An 11,935-nucleotide genomic window follows, 5' to 3' on the forward strand; every position below is an offset into this window, starting at 1 on the left:
GTGGTTTCTAAGTAAATTGAGACACTTAGTCTCTTAGTTGAAAGCTTAAGTTAGAAAAGTTGATTAGATGTTGACTTATGTGTAAACGATCTCGGATTTGAATTTTGATGGTTTTGTTAGCTTCGTTAGGTGATTTTGGACTAAGGAACGCATTCGAAATGTGATTTGGAGGCCCGTGGTAGAATTAGGCTTGAATTAGCGAAAGTCGAAACTTTGGCAATTTTGGCCGGCAGTGGAAATTTTGATATCGGGGTTGGATTGGGTTTCCGGGAGTTGGAGTAGTTTGTGGTGTCATTTCTGACTTGTGTGCAAAATTTGAGGTCATTCGAAGGTGGTTTTATAGGTTTCGACGTTGTTTGCAAAATTTGAAAGCTTAGAAGTTCTTAGGCTTGAATCCGGGGGTAATTTGGTATTTTGATGTTGTTTTGAGTGATTTAAAGGTTCAATTAAGTTCATATCAGGTTATTGGACTTGTTGGCATGTTTGGTTGAGGTCCCGGGGGCCTCGGGATAATTTCGTGTGGTTAACGGACTTGAAGTTGGATGTTGAAGGATGGCTGAAGTTGTGTTGCTACGGGTGTAATTGCATTTGGGAAGTGGTCATTGCAGGTGCGAGCCCGTAGAAGCGGGTATTTGGGTGTATAAGCGAAAGAAAGAAGGATGGGAAGAGTTCACAGGTGCGAAGGATTTGCCGCACCTGCGATTGTCGCAGAAGCGGGGAGTTGAGCGCATGTGCGTATTTTGTCTGCATGTGCGATGTTAATTTCGCACCTGTGATGAGCGCATATGCGGTTCCTTGGTCGCAGCAGCGGTGGGCTGTGTTTAAGTGTTTCTCTGCAAAAGTGGAGCTTGGTTCGCCGATGCGGAAATTCAGCCGCTGGTGCGAAAAGTCTAGGCAGAACATATAAAAATGGGACTTCGAGATTTTTCACCATTTTTAACATTTTGGACTCGGGGTTAGGCGATTTTGAAGAGGATTTTCGAGGGGAATTCTGAGGTAAGCTTCTTGTGCTCGATTTTGTTCATAAATCTTGTTTCCCCATTAATTTCTCCACATAGATTATGTGGTGTTGAGGTGAAATTTGGGAGATTAGGGCTTGAGAATTAGAGAGCGGATTTTGGGGATTTGGGTGACCAAATGAGGTCGGATTTTTATAAATTTGGTATGTTTAGACTCGTGAGTGAATGGGATTTCGGGTTTTGCGACTTTTGTAGGATTTTGAGACGTGGGACCGGGGGCTGGGTTTGAGTCAGTTTCGGATTTTGACCCTATTTTGGTTGATTTCTTGTGGAATTGATCCCTTTAGCCTATATTGATTGTATTGTATTACTCGTGGCTAGATTCGGGACGTTCGGAGGCCGACTCGCGAGGCAAAAGCATTTTGGAGTAGAGATTCGCTCGAGTTGAGGTAAGTAACAGTTATAAACCTGGTCATGAGGTTATGAAACCCTAGATTTTGTGTCGTGTGATTATTTTGGAGGTGACACACATGCTAGGTGACGGGCATGTGGGCATACACCGAAAGGAATTGTGACTCGGTCCGTCCTGTGAGACTGTTGAATCGAATAGTTTACATTTTGCTACATGGCCCTCTATTTCATGGAAATTGACAGTACTTCATGTTAGAAATCACGTTTTAGGCCCTATGATATCACTATTGGGACCTGTAGAGGTCGTGTACTTGCTGAATTAGCTGTTAATTGTTGTTTTGTACTCAGTCATAACTTTTCTTGCTTATTATGCCTCCGTCTCTTACTATTCATTGTTGATACATGTTATCATCTATGTTTGGGCTGTTTTATATGATTTCTAAGATCCCGAGAGACTAGAGAGGTTGCTGACTGAGTGAGGCCTATGGCCAAGTGGTGAGAGATTGATATTATAGCACGTGAGTTGTCCGTGCAACACATGAGGTGTCTGTGCGGATCTTGATTTGACATTATAGCACGTGAGTTGTCCATGCGGGCCTTGATTTGATATTATAACACGTGAGTTGTCAGTGCAGCACGTGCGTTGTCTGTGCGGATTGTAGTGCTTGGGCGGAAGGAGCCCCCTTCGGAGTCTGCATACCCCAGGGCTGAGAGCTGAGTGATTGAGCTATCGAAATGAACTAAGTGACTGTTATCTTGAGAGACTGTACTTGCTTTCAATTATTGCTGCACTTAGTTGTTATCTGTCCTTGTTGTGCAACTCTCTGGAAGACTTGATATCTGATTTACTTGAGTACGAACTGATTTGACTTAAACTGCTAGATTTGGATGCATGCCTATTCTTTATTGAATTTTACTGAAATAAACTGTATTTGCATAGTTTGTCACTGCTTCTCAGTTCCTTATTTGTTTCTGTTACTTACTGAGTTGGAAGTACTCACGTTACTCCTTACACCTTATGTGCAGATTTAGGTGAGACCGGTTGCGGAGGTCATTGAGTTTGTGTACGGTCGTCTATCGGAGACATACGAGGTAGCTGTCGGCATCCGTAGTCCTTGTCTCTTCATCCTTGTTATCTTTCTTTCTGTTTTTAGCACTTGGCAGACTATTGTAAACTTTGAATTCTAGACTGGTTATAGATGCTCATGATTTAGTGACACCCCATTGTCGGGCTATCTTTTCCGCATTCTATTTTGAGTTTAACTCTTTTTATGACATCTCTGTTGTGAAAAAGCTTTGACTTGTCTTTTAATGAAATATCGAAGTGTTTTTGAAAGGTGTTGGCTTGCCTAGTACCACGATAGGCGCCATCACGATAGGGTAGAGTTTTGGGTCGTGACAGTCGCATTTGTGATAACCTTAGGGCTGGGACAGGCTTCGCAATTGTGACGTTTGTGTCGCTATTGCGGACGAACCTCAGGTCATAAATGCGACATCTGCAACTGGCTTAGATGATTGATTTCGGTACTTAGTCTCATTTTATCACATTTTGTGCTCTAAACTTGATGGGAGACGGTTTTTGGAGGAATTTTCACATCTAGCTATTGGGTAAGTGATTTTGACTAAATTTCAATATTTTTAACTTGATTTCTTATGGATTTTAACATCAAAATCATGAGATTTGAAAGGATTTTTGGGAATTTTTTAGTATGTTTTGAAAAATAAAAATTTGAGATTTGAGAGTTGAATTGGACTCGACTTTGAACCAAATACATATTTTGACTCGCGGGGTTATGGATAGTCAAAATCTACCCTTCGACTCAGGTTTTTACCGGACATGCCCGGGGTTGACTTTTGTTGACTTTTGGGAAATTGTGCAAAAATCTTAACATTATTAATCGAAATTGATTTTCTCATTGCATTATTTGATATTAATAAGTCATTTTGGTTAGATTTGAGCCGAACGAAGACAAATTTTAAGGAAAAGCTATTTTTGAGTGTTGATTTGGGCAAGTTGAAGTAAATATTTTGCCTAACGTTGTATGGGAAGAAGCCTTTTAGGATTTGGCTTAATTGCTTATTTGTGTTATGTGAAAATAATGTGTATACGAGGTGACAAGTATGTGCCTTATGGTCGGATTGACCCGAGGTTGCTTTCATTGCCTTATTTTGTTTGAGAGGTTCCTGTACTACGTGTTTTTCACTATGGATAATTACTTGAGTCTATGTTCTAAGTTAGAGATCATGTTTTAGGATCGTAATTCCTAAATTGGCCAAGTTGGGTATTTGTAAGATTTGTTACTAATTGAGTTCGCTCTCATGCTTATATGTTGAATACCCATTCGTATTTCTTTGTTAAATTGTCCATGTGCAATGCATTAGCAGATTGTGAGTTTATCTCTTGCTAACAATTGTTGGTATGCTATGTTATTATGATTGTGGCACATATGGACTTTATTGGGCAGATTGTACGGGTGTTTGCACGAGGTTTTTGTCATGTTATTGTTATTGTTGATATTGCATATGTGGCAAGACAAGGCGGGTTATATATGGTTTGCGCATATGGCGGATAAGGTGGGATGATTTGATAATATGCACGCATGCAGTGAGATAAGAGTGGCATTATGGGGATGATATATGATAGTCTGGGAGCGTTTGGTTGATGATGTTTGTGTGGTGGTGCAAAAAGGGGCATTCTTGTTTGTACTTATGATTTCTTTATGGGTTATGGATTTCTACATGATTTGTTGTGTGATTCCCAGTGTGCCAATCTATGCCTTTGTTATTACTTGATGATTTGGTTGCCAAGATGGATTTACCTACGTGAAATTGTTGACATGCATTACTATATATGATTCTTGAGAAGTTCTTTTGAACGTTTTATTTGGCAATTGATACGGAATCGTATTATAATATGGCACAAGGTCTTTGTCGTGCGAGGGTGATTGCTAATGCGAGCATAAGGTGCCATATGAGTATGATTCTACTTGATGACTTGCTGTTGAAGTTGATCCTTTACTTGTATTAAATTGTTATCACTTATTTTGATGAGATCATAGTCATTGTTCTTCTATTTTACTTCCTGTTGCTAGTCTTATATATATTGGCACAGGTTATTTGGCTAGTGAGTGTCTTCACTTAAATCTCGTCACTACTCCACCAATATTAGTCTTGATACTTATTGGGTACCGACTGTAGTGTACTCATACCACGCCTCTGCATATTCTTTGTGCAAATTCAGGTACCTCAGATTGCGCTAGTCGATAGAGAGTGGAGTCAAGCTGTCAGAGACTTCAAGGTATACCTGATGTTCCACTCGCAGGCCACAAAGTCCCCATTCTATTTCTTTTTCTTCTGTTTATGTCTTCCAAATAGAGATGTATTGTTGAGACTTCATGTTTACTCTATGTAGAGCTTATGACTCCGTATTACAGGGTTTTGGGATGTATGAATGTTGTATTTATTTTATGACTATATTTTAACATTTACCAATTTTTATTTAATGGTCAAGTTTCTTTAATCTGTTTGATACAACATGTGTTAGGCTTACCTAGTATTAGAGATTATGTGTCATCATGATCCTTAAGGTGAGATTTTGGGTCGTGACATTGAGCCTTTCTTATAATAAATATTTAAAATTATTTTTATGTTTAGATAGTATTAATTGTAAATGAACATTGATAATTATATAAATTGATACTTAAAAGTACTTATTAAAGAGATTGGTCAAACATAATTTGTTTATTAAATACCGAGTAAATGCTTCTCAAATGAATTAGCCTAACCACTGCTCTCTACTCTAAAAGTACTCATGTGAAAAATTTATTTTTGTAAAAGTGATCTCAAAATAAGTCATTTTTTTAAGTTTGGCCAAACATACTCTATGTTGAATCTTTTTGGCAAATAGTCTCTTTTACCGGCAATCCAACATTAGCCATCATTTTAAAAGCTATTAACATCTAATTATTCTTTTGACACAAAAAAGTTTTTGAACAAAGTTACTTCTAATTAAAATATTGAAGTTTGAACATTTAGCGATTCTAACTATATGACTATACTAAGTTTAAAAAGTGCAGTCCAAACATGGAATTTGAAACTTCATTAGTTGAAACTCCATAAATTATTTCTAGAGTTTGATTTTAATGTTTTTGTTCCTGGTGCCATTCTTCATCACCTACTATTATCAATTCCTTCCGCCTCAAATTCTTGCACAATGATTTTAATCTTCATAGTCAAAGATGCATACACTAACCCAATTAGTTCATAAGCATTCTCACTTCCTAATTCAATCCAAGTGAGTTACTTAATTGAACGACATTCGTCCGCCTATCCTACATAATATTGTCAATTTTCCATATTAAGTCTACAAAAAAAATCCTAATAAAAGTATTACCAAGTCTTCATAACATATATTGTTAATTTTTTCTCTACGAACACCATATAGAAACCAATCGAGAATCGATAACAGTTGATGGTGAAGAACAATGTCACCAAGAATTAAAGCAGTGAACTTAAACTGAAATTCAAACTAATAAATGTTCGAACTTCATGAACTTTTTTGGATGTCCTACTGCTGAATATTCAAAATTTAGTATTTATCTTTGGAATTTTATCATGTTTCAACTGGGATACTTTGTTCAATTTTTTTTATTTTAAAAAATAACTATTTCTCGTTCACATTTCAAATTGTGATAAAATATTAACAAGCCACTTCACCATCCCTCACTTATCCCCCCCCCTCCCCCCAATTATATTTATTGTAAAACTATGTTTTAGAAATTTAGCTAGCGTTTGGACATAGATTTGGTTGAAACTTAGAAATTTATTTTTTGAAGTTATGTTGAAAAATAATTTTTGGAAGTTGAAGTTGTGTTTAGACATGTATTTTATTTGAAAAAAGTTAAAATTTTTGTGAGTGGAAAAAACAATTTCACCCAAAAATCGACCCGTTTTCGTGAATTCAATTTTTTTTAATATATTTATAAATTGATAATATTCAAGGAACAACAACAATAACAACAACAACAATAACAACATACCCAATAATATCCTACATCGTGGGGTCTGAGAGGATAGTGTGTATGTAGACCTTACCCCTACCTTGTGAGAATATAGAGGATGTTTTCAATATACTATCGGCTTAGAAAAGCATAAGCACCGCATTATTGAAAATATAGACAAAAAGGGACAGTATCAAGAAGCCATGTAAAAGCAGAATAAAAATAACCAGATAGTAAGGTGATCAACAATGAAAGAAACAACGGTTAGTCATAAAAACTTACTACTAAAAGAAAGTGAGACTGCCTGCCAATATTACTGTTATGAACACTCTAGACTACCTACTCTACTACCCTAATCCTCGACCTCCATACCTTCCTATCGAGGGTCATGTCCTCAGTCATCTGAAGCTGAGCCATGTCTTGCCTAATCACCTCTCCCCACCTCTTCTTTGGCCTACTTCTACCTCTCCGTAGGCCCTCCAGTGTCAGCATTTCATAAATAAAGTTTTTAATTTTTTATATATAAAAATAGCCAAAATCTATCGCAAAAAATGCCAATGGAATTAATAGCCTGTTTTGTCAAGCTCCTCCAAGGCCAATTTTTTTTTTCCAAAAAATGCTTTTTTCGAAGTTGAGGTGTTTGGTCAAGCTTCTAGGAAAAAAAAGTGTTTTCGAATAGAAGCAGAAGTAGTTTTGAGAAGTACAAAAAAGTAGCTTCTCCTCGAGAGCACAGTTTTGAAAAGCGCGTTTAAGAAAAATACACCCTATTTGGCCAAGTTTCTTCAAATCCAAAAGCACTTTTTTTTTAAAAAAAATAATATTTTTTTAAAAGTTAAAGTGTTTGGCCAAGCTTGTAGAAAAAAAAAAGGTATTTTTGAGCAGAAGCATAAGCAGTTTTGGAGAAGCAGAAAAAAGTAACTTTTATTCAAAAGCACTTTTCTGAAAAGTACTTTTGAGAAAAGTACACGTAAAAGTAGTTTTTAAAAACTTGGTCAAACATTAATTGCTGCTAAGAAATATTTTTCAAATTAATTAGCCTAACTTAAACTGATACTCACCAAAAGTACTTTTAAGAAAAGTACTTTCGAGAAAAAGTAATTCTCAAAATAAGCTCATTTTTGCAGCTTGGCCAAATAGGCTATTAGAAGCAATTTCTAAAAGTTTGGCCAAATATTAATTGCTATTCAAAATTATTTTTTCAAATTAATTGGATAAATATAAATTATTTTTCATCAAAAATACTTTTCAAAAGAACTTGTCTATAAAAAGTACTTTTACAGCTTGTTTGGATGGTTGTTACTCATCGTTTTATAATGTATTGTGTTGTGTTGTATTTTATTGTGTTTATTGTATCATTTTATAAATACAACGTTTGGATAGATTTTATTGTTTGCTGTTGTTAAATAATATTTTACTGTTTGGTTTCATCATATCGAACTGTACTGTAACGGATAAGTTTACTAAAATACCCTCAATTGTTTAAATATTAAATTTATCAAGAATTACACATAAATATAATTTAAGAAAACCCCTTTCTACTAATTTTATCACCAAATATGTATTATAAATAGATTAAGCAATTGAATTCATACAAATTCTAACAAAATTAGCAATTTTACGTTGGAGTTTGAAGCGCCAGAGGTTTTGAAAAAAAAGGGATGAAGACAAAGTGGGTTATAGGTGGGAGATTTGGAGTTAAAATTTAAAAAGGGAAAGGGTAAAATAGAATTATGGAGTAATAAGTTAGGACATAATTGGAAAGAAAAATAGGAAACAATCCCACCACACCAAATCGATTGTTTCAAAAAATGGGACTTTTTGTTGTTACAGAACAATGGATTTAATAATACAATACAACCAATTTTAATGGAATAATCAAAACAAACATTGTTTTGGAATAACAATACAATACAATACCATGAGTAAAACCATCCAAACAAGCTGTTAGAGAAAAAAATCGGAAAAATTTCACATAAGAACAACTGAGCTCCTTACTTTTCAATTTTATAGCCCATATTTCAATTTACAACAAACTAGCCCAAAAATAATACGCTAAGATTCAACATCCAACTCCAATAGGTTTTAGAAATTACTATTTAATTTTAAAAAAAGATTGCTCAAGTTTTTAAGTTAATTTTCGAATTAGTAACTGTGATTCAAGTATTAGTTCAACAAACCAAATCTATTTGGATGGTGAAAATTAAATTTTTAACAAGCTTAAACATGTGGGTTTAAATTTCAAATTTGATTTTATGAGAAATTTGGAGTGAGTGTTATTTAGACTTGTTAGAAATAGTATAAAGAGGTTGTATATAAAATTTGAAGTCATCTAATGGAGATTTGGACTGGTTTTGAACAAGAATTGCAATTGAAAATCGTGGAAGAAGTTCGTCTACATACGCTTGTATAAAGGTGTATAAAAGTGTATAAGATGTGTTTATACACTCATATACACTATTATACATAATTATACAAAAAACTGACTTCGTCTTCTTCCTTGCGTCTTTTCTAAAATTTAACTCAAATTTACTCCAAATCACTTCAAATTTAAATTTTGAACTCCTTTTGATATTTTCAATCAATTGGAACGACACCCAATCCAAACAACTAACAAACTCAAAAAATCTTATTTTCCAAAGCAAAGCTTTGAATGACCTTCAATGGTGAACTTCTACTCTTCAATTTTCTTACATTGCAACCAAGTGACACAGGGTAAGAAGCAGCAATGGCGAACGACCCTTTGAAGCATATGTAGAAGATGTGAGAAGAACAGAGAGTGAAAGCAATGATTGTGAGAACACATATTTAACTCCATAACTTTAGAAGCAATGGTTGTAAGAATACAGGTTTTGAATTTGCTAGTGCTTTCAAAATATGTACAATATGAACTAGGTTGGGTAAAACTTAAAAATATGGGTATTTTTTATTATGGTATATTGTCACGTGTATTTTTTTATAATTCTTAAAAAAAAAAAAAAAAATACAAGCTGAAGCTTGCCCCAACATGCTAAGCAACAAGCCCGACCCGTTTAACAGTTGGTCCGATCATCCTCTTTCCATTCGCATCATCTAAGCTCTCCTCTTCCTCTCTCCGATCTCCGCAACGAGAAAAGCTCAACTACAATTCTCTGCACTTCTCAAGTAAGTGAATCTTTGTCAAATTGCAGGTTGAAACATGATCTGGATTCACTTCTCAAGTAAGTGAATCTTTAGAAAACACACACACACATACAGAACTGTCAGTTCTAAGAATTTTTCTATAGAATTTACCAAGATCTGATTTAAAGATCAGCCCCCAAAATGTCTTGTTTGGCACTTTCCCTTCAACCTACAAATGGACCTGACATCTTACTCCAAACCCGTGAATGGTTCCCTCCTTCTCGTGCCCTAATGGCCCTTTCCGCTTTTCGCCAAACCCGCCTTGCCTTTTCCAAACAAGCCCAACCACCCACCCCCTCTGATACTTCTTCTGATCCTTCTATGTCCCTTGGTGATGATCCGCTCGCTGCTTCTTCGGGTCAAGTTATTGTTGGTGTCGAATCCAGGTACCGTGTTGTATACCGCCTTGTTAACTCGATTTATGTCCTTGCTATTACCACTGCTGATGATAATAACGACAAAGAAATGGTTGTTAATAATGTGTTTGAGTGTATTAGTATTGTGAATCAAGCTGTTTCTGTGGTAGTTACTGCATGCCGGGGTGTTGATGTCACTCCGGAGAAGTTAGCTAAGAAGTACGCAGAGATATATATGGCTTTGGATATTGTGTTAAGAGGGGTTAGTAATATTAGGCTGGCGACTATGTTGGCGTCTATGCACGGGGAGAGTATTGCCAAGATGGTGCATTCTGCTATTCATACGGAGAATAAGATCAGGGGAGCTGATAGTTGGGTGAATGTGGAGGCTCATGCGTTGGAACAAGAAGGTGGAGTGGAATCGTTCTCAAAAGTCTTGTTTGAGTTGCCTCAGGAGACGTTGGAGGCGGGTGATGAGGTGGCAGCATCGTTGGCGATTACGGGTGGAGAAAAGGAGGAGGAGAAAATTGAGGAGATTGAGGGGGAGAAAGATCCATTTGCTGCAAGTGATATGATTAATAAGCCGGAGTCTTTGGTGGGTGATTTTAAGAAGGATAAGGATAAGGATAGTTCGGATGTATCCAAAGCATTGGCAGGGCTTGAGGTGACTACCTTGCCACCTGCTGCAGCTACCCAGTCAACCCATATTGGTGTGGAAGGGTTTGAAGGGGATTATGGTGGGATAGAGTTTAGTAATGACGGATCAACTCTGCAGCAGGATTTTGAAGGGATTAATGATGCTTGGGGTGGTGGATTAGATGCTTCAGAGTATGTGGGAACTAAAAAGGTAAAGAAAGATCAGGGTCTTGGTGGGCTTGAGTTACTGGAGACTAGTGAACCACCTAAAGCTGCAGCTGGAGCTGCTACTGATGGTGGCGCTGGGAAAAAACTTGAGGATATTTTGGTGAAGAAAATGAATGGTCCAGAAATGTTCATCACCGAGGAGATCAGTGCGGAGTTCAGAGAATCGTTGCTTGCTAGGGTTGGGTTGATGGGCGTTGTTTTCTTAAGAACACTGCCCCCGAAGTCTTCTGATGATAAGGAAACTGAGTTTTCCTTCAAGGTTGAAGGCACAGCTGGTGTTAAGAGGTTTGTTATGCAAAACTCTCATGTGAGCAGCCTTGGGAATGGTTTGTTTCATGTGAAGACAGCACCTTCAAATGAGCCTATACCTATTATTAAGTACAGTTTGCTGCCGCGTTTAACTCCATTGCCTTTGAGGATTCGACTTGTTAAGCGTCTTAGTGGGACATTACTTTCTGTAATGCTGCAGTACGTTGCAAATCCTGATCTTCCAGTTCCATTAACCAATATAACCTTTGTCCTGAAATTGCCAGTAGACCCCACATTACTGAAAGTTACACCCAAAGCTGTATTGAACCGGTCTGAGAGAGAACTGAAATGGCATGTTGATGAGATCCCACTCAAGGGTCATCCTGGTAAGCTGAGGGCGAGGTTCCCTGTAGATATTAATGATGATGATGGTGGGGAAGAGCTAGTGCTTTTTGGTTACGTAAAGTTTTCATCCCCTAGATCTTTGTCTGGCATTTCTCTCCAGCCAGCTATAGAGGGAAAAACCGATTTTTATGAGGTTGATCACAGGTATTCAAGTGGAGTTTACACATGCTATTAAGCATCAAAGATTTTTTATTTGATGGTTTCAAAATTGTGTTTTTTGCTTTCTATCTTCTCGACATGGTATGAGATGTCAAAGTATTTGCAGCTTTCTTTGAATGTACTAGAATGTAATCTAGGTGATCTGTTCTTTTGAGGAATTCTTGTGTTTAAATCTTCTCAATCGTTCTCTTTATGTAATGGGACAAAACATTTTGATATCTGATGTATGTGGTCCAAATAAAATGTTTTGTTTTCTGGGTCTTAACATCTGCACCTTCTCTTGTTTGTGAGAGAAATTCTGGAACATTTTGTCCTGGGAATCATTATAAGCAATCTGTCACATTTGTTGCTTTCTACATATAAATGTAGAAGT

The 11,935-nt window shown here is 36.6% G+C and overlaps 1 protein-coding gene across 1 annotated transcript; it reads left to right on the plus strand.

The window, feature by feature from the left end:
• Positions 1-9,403: 9,403 nt before the first annotated feature.
• Positions 9,404-11,824, plus strand: LOC107766535 (uncharacterized). Its single transcript, XM_075236853.1, has one exon. It carries the CDS (start codon positions 9,671-9,673, stop codon positions 11,576-11,578), a length of 1,908 nt encoding a protein of 635 aa, XP_075092954.1. The 5' UTR covers positions 9,404-9,670; the 3' UTR covers positions 11,579-11,824.
• Positions 11,825-11,935: the final 111 nt, after the last annotated feature.

Source organism: Nicotiana tabacum, chromosome 18, assembly GCF_000715075.1.
Source record: "Nicotiana tabacum cultivar K326 chromosome 18, ASM71507v2, whole genome shotgun sequence".
Taxonomy (NCBI): Eukaryota; Viridiplantae; Streptophyta; class Magnoliopsida; order Solanales; family Solanaceae; genus Nicotiana; species Nicotiana tabacum.

What these genes read in the sequence shown, in the direction of transcription:
- LOC107766535 (XM_075236853.1), top strand. Translation starts at nt 9,671, where the DNA reads ATGTCTTGTTTGGCACTTTCCCTTCAACCTACAAATGGACCTGACATC.